This window comes from Pleuronectes platessa, chromosome 6 (assembly GCF_947347685.1).
Source record: "Pleuronectes platessa chromosome 6, fPlePla1.1, whole genome shotgun sequence".
Taxonomy (NCBI): Eukaryota; Metazoa; Chordata; class Actinopteri; order Pleuronectiformes; family Pleuronectidae; genus Pleuronectes; species Pleuronectes platessa.
In genome coordinates, this window is record NC_070631.1 from 822898 (window position 1) to 837456 (window position 14559).

Consider the following 14559-nt stretch of genomic DNA (forward strand, 5'->3'; position numbering starts at 1 on the left):
TTATTATTATTACCTGTCATTTGGCAGAAGCTTTTATCCAAAGCGACTTCATCAACGAGGCCATTTAAAGGTTCAGTATCTGGCCCAAGGGCATGGGGATCGAACTGCCGACCTGCTGGTTGGAGGACGACCGCTCGCCCCCTCAGCCGCCCCGACTTTTCAAATCAGACGGCAGATAAATAATACAACATCATTAAAAAGTGATGACAAAAGAAAAGGGAATATTAGTTCAACATGTACAAACATGAGGTTTACACAATATTAACCCTTGTGTTGTCTGTGCTTCCCCCGGCTGTTGTGTGTGTGTGTCTGTGCGTGTGTGTGTGTGTGTGTGTTGGTGTGTGTGTGTCCTCGTCATCAAAAGGTCCGAAAATGACACGTTCATAGTTATTTTTAACCACAGGTCATTTTCTTTAGTCATCAGCAGCTAGAGATGCTGCAATTTGTTTATTTAAATACATTAAAAGAAGAATAAGTAAAACATTTGGTTTACAAAATGTAGATTGGATGTAATTCTTCCTTTGGTTCAGGCTGAGCGATGGACTTCGGCGGGTCGATGGAGGTGGCCGCCCTCGGTCGGCCTTTCTCCCTGGGGATGCTGTACGACTGTCGCAGAGATCTACTAGTGCCTGGTAAGGACTCGCATGTAAAGATATGATACACAACGAATACACAAGATATTACAGTTTGTCCTCCATTTTTATTAATGATCCATCGAATGTCTGGTGCTATATGAACCAGGTACCAATGAAATACACAGATTTGATAGATGAAGATACAACTAGACAATAGTGATCATTCAACATTGTCATAAATTCATAAGAATTAAACATTTCTCTGAAACTATGACAAAAACTCTTTTAAAATTATTAGAGGTTTCTAACATCAGACAGATGCATAAAGTTAAAAAACAAAACAAATCTCTCCGTGTTAGAAAGCACACGTGTGTCTGTCGGCGGCCTCACCTCTGACCTGATCCTCCGGAGGATTTGTTCCTGTTGTGAACGAGTGTGAGCGGAGAATCTCCTGCTGAGATGTTAATGTGTGAAAGACAAACTCCAGAGAAAGTCCAGAACAAATTCAGTAATATTCTAGAAGATTTGTGACTTAAATCTCAGACTTTCTGAGTTTCTCATGAAATGATGTCAGAAAATGTCCTCCTCCCCCTGGGTTCCTAATTTGTTTACACCTAAAGGATAATTAATAAACCAGAGATGAGGAGCATCTCCCTTTAAATTGAGTGAAACACATTCTGGATGATTCTGGAAGCTCAACTTGATTTTTGCTTCTTTTTGTAGGAATGACATTGTGGGACCGCGATGACCTGAAAAAACATGGAGAAATCTTCCTCTTTTTTTTTCAGATTTAATTCTCACCTCAATAAAATAACTTCTTCAGCACACATCCATCTCTCTGATTGTAACTCGTCCTTTGATCTCTTAAGAACAAAGAAAATTGAAAGTTAACTTGTGTTTATCGCTCCAGATGCTGTTTTACATTTAATGCACAACACGATTCACAAATTCTACCATTAATTGTCTTTGTAGATGTTAACCAGAATCCTCTCAAATTAAGTTTGCAGATTTATTTTGTTGGACACAATCAGGAGTCAGAAGACATTTTATTTATTTTGGTTCAACACCTTTAAATGTTATATTCTTTACATGTTCATGAGTCTTTAGAAACTCTGATCAGACTCTTGTGACTGAAGTTTTCATGTTTCAGATCCTCATGAGAACAAGTTCATGATTTATTTTCACCACTTTAGTTATTTAAAAAAAGAACCCCAAAAAAAAAAACCATTTTATTGCCTTAATTACAGACAGAAGGCGTCTGGACCGACATGGTGACTCGTCTTCTGTTTCCTGTGATGAAGATGATATGATCCACCTCGAACCTCAGTAGTTAACATTTCACTTTTAACTGACCCGTTAGACGTGAGCGGTTTAGAAATGACAACAACAACAACAACATTTTTTCCACCATTTTATTTATCAAAGTTTGAGTGACGTCCTCAGAAGTTCCTGAAAAAGGACAAGAACAAGGGTTTTAGTTTAAACATCAAAGAATGAAGGTTTGAAGATTCACAGGGAGTAAAAATACCAACTTCAACACTGGAGGAACATAAAGCACAATCCTTATTTATACATTCATATACACACACAATCTCCTCCAGGTGAAGAGCTGTAGGTGTGAATCTTAACAGGTTCTTACTTTGCGACGATGGAGTCTTCCTTGGCCAGCCTCAGGATGGAGTCATCTGACTCCCCCTGCAGGAGAAAACACTTCCTGTTAACCTCAGTACAAACTTCAGCTCTCAATTGAGACTTCATCACTTTTTTACATCCAAACAACTAATGACTAGAAACGGGAGAGAGACCGAACCTGATAAACAGCTTCCCTACACATCTACACAATGAATCCTGCTATTTAAATCAATTGAAGCTCAAAAGACTTAAATTACATTAAAAAAATCCTAATAAAATCACAGGGTCTCAGTATCCTCCACCTGTCCTGTTTTAGTTGGTGCACAGTCAGTCCTATGAGACGTGTGTGTACGGGGACATTCCAGCTGACTTACCATCCTGCGGATGGCGCCACAGATGGCGTAGGTCTTGAACTGACCGTTGAAACGACCAGTCACCTTGTCAACCTGCAGAACAGAGAGCATGCTGGGTAAGAACCACGACGACTCAGCAGTTTGTGGTTAACAACCTACAAACTTTAAACCATCACGGACACAACCAGTTTGTGTTACAGCTTCACACAATAACTTTAAGAGTCTGTAATTTACTCCTGAAAAAACTAAAACTAACTTTGACAAATAGACTGAGACATTTAATATGACGGAGACACGAGGACTCAACCAATCCAGTCTCTGAAAACTAGAACTTAGTTATTTTACCTCAGCAATGTTCATCTGGATGGAGGCATGGTCCTTGGCTCCAATGATTCTGTTGCTAGCAGAGCTGCAACACAAGTGTATGAAATATATAAATACTGTCAAAGTTCATCGTTATCAAACCTTCACGACAAACAAGTCAGAGATTTGATGAGCTACAGTTAGAACATAAACTTTATTATAAATACGAACAAATACAACTCGAAGAATCAAAAGTTGGTCAAATAAAATCTTGTTTACCAAATTGTGTGAAACGCTCATAAGGGCAAATTTTTATTTCCCCAAATCACCGGACTTGAATGTTTCACCTGTTTCACTTAAAGATCAGGAAACCTGGAGTTTGTCAATTTACTGATGAATTAACTCCGACCTACTCATCACAATCTGGTTATGAACTAACAATAATAACACACGTAGAAATGTGGACACGTATGAAGACACATGAACAGTTTAATGATTGTTTAAGAAAGGAGGAAATTAAAGATAAAATGTCCCTGACGAGCGAACCAGAGATTTTCTAATTGATTAAGAATAAAGTTGTGACGTGTGTTTTAGTCATTTTAATTAGTGAAAGGCTTTGAAGCACTAAAGACATGTGAGTTTGTCAGTGTACAGATGGATTCCCTGTGCTGATCTGAGACCCGTCTCCTCTTCACATCAGATTGTGTTTGTGTTGTCCTGCTCGTCACTTGTGTATCTCTCGGTCTGACAGGTTGTGTGTGTTTTAACAGAGGTTGTGGAATGTGCTGAGGATCCACATGTCCCCTCATGTTCCAGATGTGCAGTGACTGTCCTTCACTGGTGCAGAGACATGTCCCCATGTGGACCTCGCACTGTGATCACCCGCTCGGACCGGGACACTCACCATTTGCGGGGGACGTACAAGTCCACGAATTCTCCAGCGTCGTTCTGCATGATGAGACGGGTTGTAGCGGTGGTCACCAGGAAACCTGCAACACAGGGAATCGAACCTCGGTCACGACCACGCAGACTCCGTCCCTGATGCTAGCCAGCTAGCGGCACCATGCTAACAAACGAGCTAACGGCACCATGCTAACATTTGATTTAACGGCACCATGCTAACACACGAACTAACACACGATGAAACGTCCACGGCCAAGTTTACATGTTAAAATGCAGCGGACACCAACGCGAAGCCAAACGGAAGCTGCACGCGCCCGTCCGCAGGCTAGCATCGGTTAGCATGAGGGGCTCGCATCGTGGCCGCTCACACACACACACGACAAACCGCTGATATTTACACACATTTTCATCGATAACCCCCGAGGACACGCACCCCCACAGCCCCCGCGTCCCAGGAGCCCAGAGACCCGCGGGACAAGCGGGAGAAACCAGCAACTCACGCGTTTCAACACCGGAGACCGAGGGAAACTCACCGAGACGACTAATGGCCGACAGGAAAGAGGGAGGCGAGCTGACCCGGAAGTGAACTTATCTGGGTCTCGATGCCCTGCATATGTCGCCACCTGCTGGATGATGACCAAGTGTAAATATATATATATAAGTATATATTATTTATTTTATATATATACATTGTATTTATTATTAGGGCCTGAGCACCGAACAGTAAGAGCCAGTGGGAGGCCTAATTTAAATTGTAAGGATTATTAATATTATACACAGAGGTCACCACCATGCTACTGAGGTGAAAGACAACTGCTTAAAAAAATAACATCAAGAAAAACAAAGAGGAACAGACACCAGTTATATTAAAACGATTCCCAAAATGTAAAAAAAATCTTATCAGAGCAAATAAACATGATTCACATTTAATCACGTCTAGATGGTTTCCACTATACTGAGCACTGCAGGGTAACTGATGAAGAGTTGAACACACACTTCCAGTCATCCTGTGTCGATTCTACACACCAGTAACACACGCCCACACACACACACACACACATGCCACATCTGTACACCATAAGACAGTATCACAACCTCAAAGATCTTTTAAAAACATTATTGAGACACTTCCCTATTTAAAAAAAATAGCAAGTCATCCACAACAAGTCTTGTGTGACACGTTTATAAAATTGTCTCACAGCTGCTAGTTATTATTATTATCAAAACAAATTTCAGGCAAATGATTTGTCTTTTTGAGGCTTTAACATGCTCAAATTATTACCAAAATTTGTATAAAATTAGAAAGTGTTGAAAATGTATGTATTCTGGAGTAATTTCCAATGGGCGTGGCAAAATGGCTCAACAGCGCCCCCTGGAACGCGTTCACATTGACCGATCTTCACCCTACACAGGTGTATCATGACCACACAAAGAAAAAGTCGAGAGGTACAATTTGAAAAACACAACCGGAAGCCCTCCCTTTTGCATTTAGTTTCAGTTTATATTCTAATACTTTTGACATATGGTTTGTTTTATTTAAGTATGGTTCAATCATCACTGACATGGTGTGTGTCTCAGGAGTTTGAAGCTCTGGCCAAAGATATGTTCATTTCACAGAGGTCCAATTGTCCCCAGACAAAGTTCCACGAGTCAAGTCTGCAATGTGAAGGAAACTGCTGATTCAGGGTCTTTATCTCTCCCAGAGGGTCGGAACACGTTTTATGCTTTGAGAGCACCTGCCCAGCTGTGGAGATCCAAGAGGCCCAGGAGACCATGAGCTCAACATCAGCCTCCATGATTGGATTCTGAGCTTCCTGACGGGCAGAGCACAGGCGGAGCGGATCGGCAGCACCACATCCTCCACCCTGACTCCCAACACCGCTGGTCCTCTGTCCTCCCTGTTCAAGCGTCCCCAGGTTAAAACATATAGATCATAGAAATATGAATCTCCTTCCCTAACCTTATTTAAGTACTTAACATAACGAGACTAATCATGACCCGACCTTGAGCAAAGTGATTGTTAGAGGGCTGAACGATGACAAATAATATCAAGGTAAAAAAAAATCATATTAGACAATATCAATAACTTATAATAAGTGGTAGATGATGTTCTTTGGAGATATATAGAGATTTTTGCTCCTGAGTGAAGGTTTTCCTCCCTGTGCAGCACAATGCATAAGCAATATTTTGATTTATTTTGCACCTTTGCAATATTGTTGAAAAAAATATTGTAGTCATGATTATAGTGTTTCATGGCCCAGCTTCAGATGGTTAATAAATACAGATTATAAAATTAATTGTTAAAGAGCTCATGTGGATAATGGAATTGTTGCATCTTCACAATTATCCCCACTGATAAGATATAATGTCCTAGGATGTAGTAATGTCCTTTAAGTACCATACCTACACGGTGTAATGACATAGTGTGTAGGTATATGCTGGGGGACCGGACTGGGAGGAGAATATGCTGCAGGCCAGATAAAGATCAACCATCTGTTTTCTCTTTGTTTCAAACCACAGAACATGAAGTAGTGGTGCAGACCTGAGCCCACGCACCAGACAGCTCCAGTGACAGACGACTCAAAGATGTGTGAACGCTGTGAAAGAAACATCGTTAGCGGGGGTTCATATTGGTACAGTTTCAAATCTGATAAGTACAGGCAGACCGACGCCAGACACACACACACACACACACACACACACACACACACACTGCATACAGACATTCTACTCAAATCTGATTCAACACATCCACGAACGTGGTTAAATCTGATTTGTCCATCAGGTTACGATGTGTCCTTAATGAAACAGTCTGATCCATGTCTGGTTATGAATGTTCTATCCATATCTGGCTTATCCCTCGCTAACATATACTCAAGAACTTTATCTTTTCTTTATATTATTTATCGTCATTACTATTATTCATGTTGGATTATCTCTCTGTGCTATGTAGGACGTAGAACTGCTGCAGAAGGATCATTTTGTTTAATCCCACTCGACGGAACACTTAGCTTGACAGTGAGAGGAGCCAGTGGAAGCATACAGGCAGTGCAAGTTACTGAAATATCCCATCATGCATCTCTCAAGTGATTCCACTCAATAGACCCTTCTTTTCCCCCAAAATGTCTCAGTATACAATTATCCATTTGAGTATAAAGGTAGTATAGGTGCAGTCACTGTGATATGGTAAAGGATGATCAGGGCAGATCACTGATCAATGCAAAAATATTATCACTGTGATTTTTGCATTATTTAGGTTTGTATAGCACAATATCATTTATTTACAGTGATTGTGTTGGATTTGGATTTGTAGAGCCAGCGAGAGAAGATGCAACCGAGGGGCAGAAAGCAGCAGATCATTTTCCTTGACCATATCTGTTACCGCATGACAAAGGCTTGATCATAATCTACATCATCGGATCAGCCCACACAAAAGTTTCAATGTGATGTTTTTTAGTTTATTTAGAGAAAAGGAAATGCTGGAGACATCAGACGTTGTATATCCTCAAAAAATTACCTCGAAGATCGGCCCTCGCTCGGAGCTGTCGGGAAGAGCGGCACCTCCTGATGGTTGCTCATGTTTCCTCAGAAGGATGAATAACGCAGTAGCTGAGGCCAGATGTAATTTGTATAATAAGAAGAGGAGACAGTCTTCTTCATCTACAGACACAAAGACTTTTGCCATAAGGTCCCACTTATCCTTCACTCAAAATTGCAACACAGGGACTGAACACTGTGACGTCAAAGTAAGACGTGCGATTACAAATGAAAATGTCTCGTGATAAGTGTCCTGCTGCTGAGGTGATGAAGAAGAAAAGACCCAAAACCTTCACACATCGATGGAACGCTTCCTTCAGTGAAGTCTTTTAAAGGAACAACTCAGTGTTTCTTGTTTATATTGCTAATAATTAAAGATATGTATAGGAATCATCCAAAGTGATAATAGCTTGAGCACAATACAGTAGAGCTGCGGTTCTGAGGACTTGAGGAGCGGCTGCCTCACATCAGATTATTAGATATTACATTACATAATATCTTAAGTATTTTAAGATACCAAATAAAAAAACCTTGCTTCCAAGTCTCTTCCTGTTCCAGCTGTTCTAAAAACAAGCTGAAGGAGAAACCGAGGATTGGCTATTTAAGGCTCTTAACTTAATTCCAAATGTTAAATATATATTTAAATATTCATGACTACATGAGCAAGATTCAGAATTGATGTTTGAGTGGGATCAGCTTTGATTGACAGTCGCCTGGCCACATCCACAAGCATTCACACAATTGTCCCGTTTTGATTCAGATGTTGCTGCGATATGTAACAAGCAAATGACATCAGCATTTTCTGATTGAGCTCTGCAGATGAGCCTTGTGTGCTGGGCTCTGTACTTTATGAATCATACATTTGTAATGATTGTGAAACAGTGATGTTTGTTGTTCTAAAGTACTAATTTGCATCCATGTGTGAGAGTGTGAGTGGCTCAAACATAACTTTAAACATAGCAACAGTTTTGTGATTTTACTGTGAATCACTGGTAAAAGGACGTGTGTCAGCTCAGAGCCCTTCGTGAATTTTTTATATTTGGAAATTTTCTTATTTCTGTCACCTCCATGTTTCCCATAACACGACTGGAACCGAACCAAAGCTTTTGTCGTTTATTACAACATAAAACTTAATCGTGTCCCACCCTGCACCACCCTGTCTAGTTTTTGAATTTTTAACATGCAGTTCATGGACAAAGAAGATGGCTGATGATCTTATGTTGATTCTTCAGAGTCCCCCAGTGTATCCTGCTTTTTGTGTTGACCTTGTCATCCCCTAACAACCTTCTGAAGCATTTCCACAGCTGCCTCCAGAGGTTTAATACAGAAGAATGTGAGCATTGAGCTCTGAGCTTTCATCAGACTTGTTGTTAGGGCGGCTGTGGCTGAGGGGTAGATTCCTCCAACCTGAAGGTCGGCAGTTCGATCCCCGGTCTTACCCATCTGCATGCCAGTGCAAGTGTCCTTGGGCAAGCTGCTGAACCCTGAATGGAACGCTCATAGAATAATAAAGTGCTGTGAATAGATGCACTGTGTGAATGTGTGTGTGAATGGGTGAATAAATACAAAACCATTTACCATTTTGTCCCAGAGGGATCACAGCCAGAGGGATCACAGCCAGAGGGATCACAGCCAGAGGGATCACAGCCAGAGGGTTCACAGCCAGAGGGATCACAGCCAGAGGGATCACAGCCAGAGGGATCACAGCCAGAGGGTTCACAGCCATTGGGTTCACTCCGGGAGGGATCACAGCCAGAGGGTTCACAGCCAGAGATCACAACCAGAGGGATCACAGCCAGAGGGTTCACTCCGGGAGGGATCAGAGCCAGAGGGATCACAGCCATAGGGTTCACTCCAGGAGGGATCCCTCCCAGAGGGATCACAGCCAGAGGGATCACAGCCAGAGGGATCACAGCCAGAGATCACAACCAGAGGGATCACAGCCAGAGGGTTCACTCCGGGAGGGATCAGAGCCAGAGGGATCACAGCCATAGGGTTCACTCCAGGAGGGATCCCTCCCAGAGGGATCACAGCCAGAGGGATCACAGCCAGAGGGATCACAGCCAGAGGGATCACAGCCAGAGGGATCACTCCCAGAGGGATCAAAGCCAGAGGGTTCACTCCCAGAGGGATCACAGCCAGAGGGATCACAGCCAGAGGGTTCACAGCCATTGGGTTCACTCCGGGAGGGATCACAGCCAGAGGGATCACAGCCAGAGATCACAACCAGAGGGATCACAGCCAGAGGGTTCACTCCGGGAGGGATCAGAGCCAGAGGGATCACAGCCTATAGGGTTCACTCCAGGAGGGATCCCTCCCAGAGGGATCACAGCCAGAGGGATCACAGCCAGAGGGATCACTCCCAGAGGGATCAAAGCCAGAGGGTTCACTCCCAGAGGGATCACAGCCAGAGGGATCACAGCCAGAGGGTTCACTCCGGGAGGGATCAAAGCGAGAGGGACCACTCCCAGAGGACTCCCTCCCAGAAGTGTGGCGGGGGATGCCCCTGGTAATGACATCACCACACCTGACAGCTACCTGTGAACTGACCCACGCACTGGGCTCTCCCTCCAGCACTGATAACAGACGTGTTCTAACTGGTCTGGTTCCAGATCGTTGCACAGCCGCTCTCGGCCTCTTGTTCTGGAGACTTAACTTCTGAAGGAACTTAAAGTGAATGAATGGACGTGTGTGTCCAGAGCTGCTCTCACTCACGTTGAGCATTTTGATCAAATATCATGAGGATTCATATAGTGTTGATCAGTTAACGCTTTATTACTTCAACACCACAGCATAATTCATCAGGATGATTGTAAATGAAAGGGCAGAAATGAGTGTGTCTGAATACTAGAGGATAAAAGATTCATTTAAACATGTTGACTCCAAGTCAATCAGATAAATCATTAGTTGATTTTTTCATTTCTCAATTTCTTTATGTTGTAATTTTTCTCATTAGTATTGATTTGTAAACATAGATTCAGTGTTTTAAGCAACTATCTGTTATTTCTCTGTTCGGATTAAGATCAGATCGTTCTTTATGGACAGAAATCAGAAAACACTTTCTTACTATTTGACGAATCTTGCGACGTCTGCAGAGTTCAATGCAGAATATTAAGTACAGTTATAAACTTGCCCTTAACACTGAATTGTCTGTCAGAGAGAGAGAGTGTCGTCCAAACTTCAACAACAACCGGCTGTGGCCTGTCCAGAGAGAGGTCAGCAGACCTGAACAACCAGAGGGTCAGGTGGAGGAAGAGGAGAAGCTGCTCTGGGATCAGGAATCAGTTCCTAGTTCAGTTTGTGGTTTCTCTGTTTGGATCTGCCTCTCTCTCTCACAAGCCTGGATCCTGTTATAAACAAGCAGCTTTTAGAAATGTCTCTGGAGCACCACGCACACATCCCAAATGTCTCAGCAGGAGTTACACTTTGCTCTTTGTTAGTGTAATATTGCAAATTTCCCCACTGTGGGAGTAATAACGGATTATTTATCTTGTCTAATCTTATTTATAAGTATGTAAAACCAAATTTGAATGGAATAAAAACTCATATACAGTGTAATAACAAGAAAGAACAGGTGCACTGTGAGACTCTGAGTCTAAAGTTCAAAACAAACTTTGGTGTGTGTTCCTGTACTTGTGTCTTTGTGAGGACCACTTGGACTATGGGCAGAGAAGGTCTCTGGTTCGACTCCACGGAGAAACAACAAAAGACGAACCTGGATTGATCTGTCCAAAAATCCAAGAGTCTCTCTACCCTGTCTAGTGCCCCTGAGCAAGGCACCTTACTCCCCCAACATCTGCTCTGTGTGTCCTGCACCAGATGGGTCAAAAGCAGAGGTTAAATTTCCCTACCTGCATGAGTGTGCCTGTGCATGTCTGTGCATGTGTTTGGGACGAATAAATGCATCTTAATCTTAATCTTAATCTTTATATAACACTTTATAAATTGTGTTATCAAATGTGTTTTGCGTCTCCAGAAGGGAAGAGGGGACAAATGTCTCTTTTGATAGTAAAGGTTTATCTGAACCCTCACTAAGATAGAAGTACAAACATGTGTGTGTGTGTGTGTGTGTGTGTGTGTGTGTGTGTGTGTGATATACAATCAAACCACAAAAGCACTCAATCAAAATGTCACTTTTTATTTTCAATAATCAATTGATTGTTTTGTCAATACACTTTCAGAATACAGTGAAAATGCTAATAATGTTATACACAATGTACTGATTAATATATAATATAATATAATAATATAACTCATGGTAAATTAAAAAAGTGAAATAAGTTAAATCAATGATTTCACTTACAAATCTAACGAAGTGACAACAGAATTCTTGCTTCTCTTAGAAGCACATAACACAAAATAAGTCATTTGTATTGAACACAAATATTCTGAAGGTTTTAAACAGTTAGTGCAGATTACATCATACATGTGAAATATTCACACGCTGCACATCACAGCTTTAAAAACACATACAAATGCCTCAGGATTTATTTCCCCACAAAACTGAATTCCTATTCCTATATGTGTTATTATATATATATATATAAATATATATATATATATATGTCGCCCTGAAACGTGTGACACTATTATAAACACAAGCTCCTCACATTAGAAAATCATGTCACAGTTGATTCATGTCACAGACATGAAAGAATAAAACCTGTCGTCAAGGGTGAAGTTATTACATTTGAACTGTCACCAAAAATAACAAATGCACATCATAAATTAATATTATAGATTTTTACAGTCAGCAGACTTTTTAACTAACTATGTACTTTGATAGTACAGATGAAACTACATGTTCCACACCAGAGGCGGTGAGTGCTGATGTCCGGTGCTCATCACTTCTTGAGACATGTGCATCCGACCGCCAGCTCGAAGGGACAGCGGCACCACAGCTGGTTGTCCCCCACCCCCACCGTCTGGTAGATGTAGATCTGGACGTAGATGGTTTTGACGATCATGTCGTTTATGCAGCCCATGCAGTGAGCATACGAAATGATCTCGGGCTCTCGACCAGGTACTTTATCCTCTCTGCAAGAAAAGAGAGGAACACATCAATCACCAAAGCAGGAGAAAGGTGAGAAACTATTTGACACCAGGACATTTAAATCAAAGTTGTGGCTTTCAGCTCACGTGCACTAAAATTCAGACATGTTCCTGAAATGTTTTGCAGGTTCTCTATTTTTTGAACTAATGTCTGAGTCAGTGTCTCTGGACATGTTCTGGATCTTCTCCTGCAGCCTCCTGGTAACATGTGTGTAACATGTCAGAGTGAGTCCATGTGAGGAACCAGCAGGACAATGTGTGGAAGCTTCCCAGTGAGCGAGTGGACGTGTGGACGAGGTTTCTAACTTTAGACACCTCATCTCGACTTGCACCTCAGAACCTTTCAGATCTTTCCTGAGGACCAGAGATGACCGGGCCTTTAGCGCCCCCTCTCTGTGGAACAATCTTCCTGAGGAGATCAGGCAAACTCCTCCTCCTCTGATCTTATCTTCCATTTTAATCATTTCATAATGTTCTATTCTATCTGGTTTTTATTCTTTTCTCATTTTGAATATGTTTTATTTCTGTATCTCTGCTTTGTTGCTGTGTGATCTACGAATTGTTTCCATTGTTTTTCTTTCATTTTTCATTTCTAACTTTTGAAAAATGCTTTTCAATAAAGTTAATGGTAAACATCCTTTAAAAGCACGAACTTCTATGTTGCTGTTTGTTCTGTACAAAGTGGTCACTCACTTTAGTTCCCAGGGAGCCACAGAGTTGTTATGCAGGTCCGACACCAGTTTGACGTACTGGTAAGTGTAGGTGGAATTAGAACATCCCTCTGGACAGGAGATCACAGGCGAGCACGCCGCTCCCATCAGACCCACCAAGAGCTGGAACACAAAGAGGAAACGTTTAAGAGCCAGGGGAAAAAATTCCTTTTTCAAATTAAAGAGTCATTTGGATTCTGGATCGGGGCCAACCAGCAGACCCTGACCAGAGGACCGTAGAGACCCGCTGGGGACAGACGGCTGCAGCTGGTCTCTGATGCAGGCAGTTGTCTGACCATGCAGAGCTCTATAGGGAGCTTTGAACTGGATTCTGAATCTAATGGGGAGCCAGTGAAGAGCAATCAGAACCGCTGGCCCAGGAGACCTGATGGAGGACCTGGTCACGAGTTTAGCAGAACTTGTAAACGATCCAAGAAAGTTTTGCTGAGGCAAGTGAAAGGTGAGATACAATAATCCAGACGGGACGACAGCTGGAAAAAGGAGACATTGATGGTACTCACCAGAAGAGCTGAGATGTTCATGCTGAGCTGGAGCAGAGTCCTGTTGTCCTGCAGAGGAGTTGAGTGAATGAGTGTGGCTGGGGTTTCCCTCTCTGGCAGAGCTGCCGGTGTCTCCCTCTCGCCCGTGTTTTATTCTGCATCACAGCTGTGACGAAAGAAAATATTTGCAAAGCAGGAAAAACAATTGAGTTGGTGCCAAGAATACATCATCGTGTGTGAGTGTGTGGGCGAGTGAGTGTGTGTCACTCACCTCTTTTATTTAGCTTTAGTTAACTCCAGGTGTAGTTTGGCAATCTGTGATCGGATTAAATATGCAGGGTGAAAGTGAGTGTGTCCGTGGGCAAGGCATTCCTCTGTCCCCCCCCCTCACCCTCAGGGCTAATAAGGTTTCACAGATGTGTGCTAACATGTCAACAACGTCAGATGACGATTTTGATATTTCATAACTTTGGAGGACTCGTTTTTCGTATGTGAAAATGTGATCTGGCTCTTATCATGAAAATGTGTTTTGAGTCACTAGAGAAGTTTTCCTATCAGCAAAATAAACAGAAAGCCTGGATTCACTTTCTTGGAGGATGGATTTTATATTTTATATTTTACATTACAGACACAGAGGTTGGATTTGTGAATGAATGTAAACTTCAGATCTGTGTCTGGTCGGGTTCGGGTCCAGAGTCTCAGCTCTACACAGGCTGGGCCCATCTTTCAAACCACAGACAGTGATGGACCAGCACTGGGAGGAACAGTTCCCGGTCTTTTCAGGTTCAACCCGTTTAGAAGTCTACGACTGAGTTTCACAAAACATCAAGTAACCTGATGAAATAACAGAATTGAAAGCTGCCATTGAAGGCATCTCTGTACCTTTATGATGTGAGGAGTGTCCATCAGAATAACGGCTTCTTCTTTACATGCAGTCATCTTTAATAAGCCTTATGCTCAACACACATTCTCATCTTGCAGTAGTTTGGCCTGA

At 42.2% G+C, this 14559-nt stretch overlaps 1 protein-coding gene across 2 annotated transcripts; it reads right to left on the bottom strand.

The window, feature by feature from the left end:
* Positions 1-1602: 1602 nt before the first annotated feature.
* rps21 (ribosomal protein S21) lies at positions 1603-4373 on the bottom strand. 2 transcript variants are annotated; one of them, XM_053424130.1, is made up of 6 exons: positions 4300-4373; positions 3768-3852; positions 2906-2969; positions 2582-2653; positions 2215-2270; positions 1603-2024 (listed from the first exon to the last, which is right to left on the bottom strand). In XM_053424130.1, the coding sequence occupies exons 2-6, from the start codon at positions 3815-3817 to the stop codon at positions 2015-2017; spliced, it is 252 nt and encodes an 83-aa protein (XP_053280105.1). In that variant the 5' UTR covers positions 3818-3852; positions 4300-4373; the 3' UTR covers positions 1603-2014. The 2 variants fall into 2 exon arrangements, with proteins under 2 accessions (XP_053280105.1, XP_053280106.1); XM_053424131.1 differs by having other exon boundaries at positions 4267-4333.
* Between the last annotated feature and the right edge of the window lie 10186 nt (positions 4374-14559).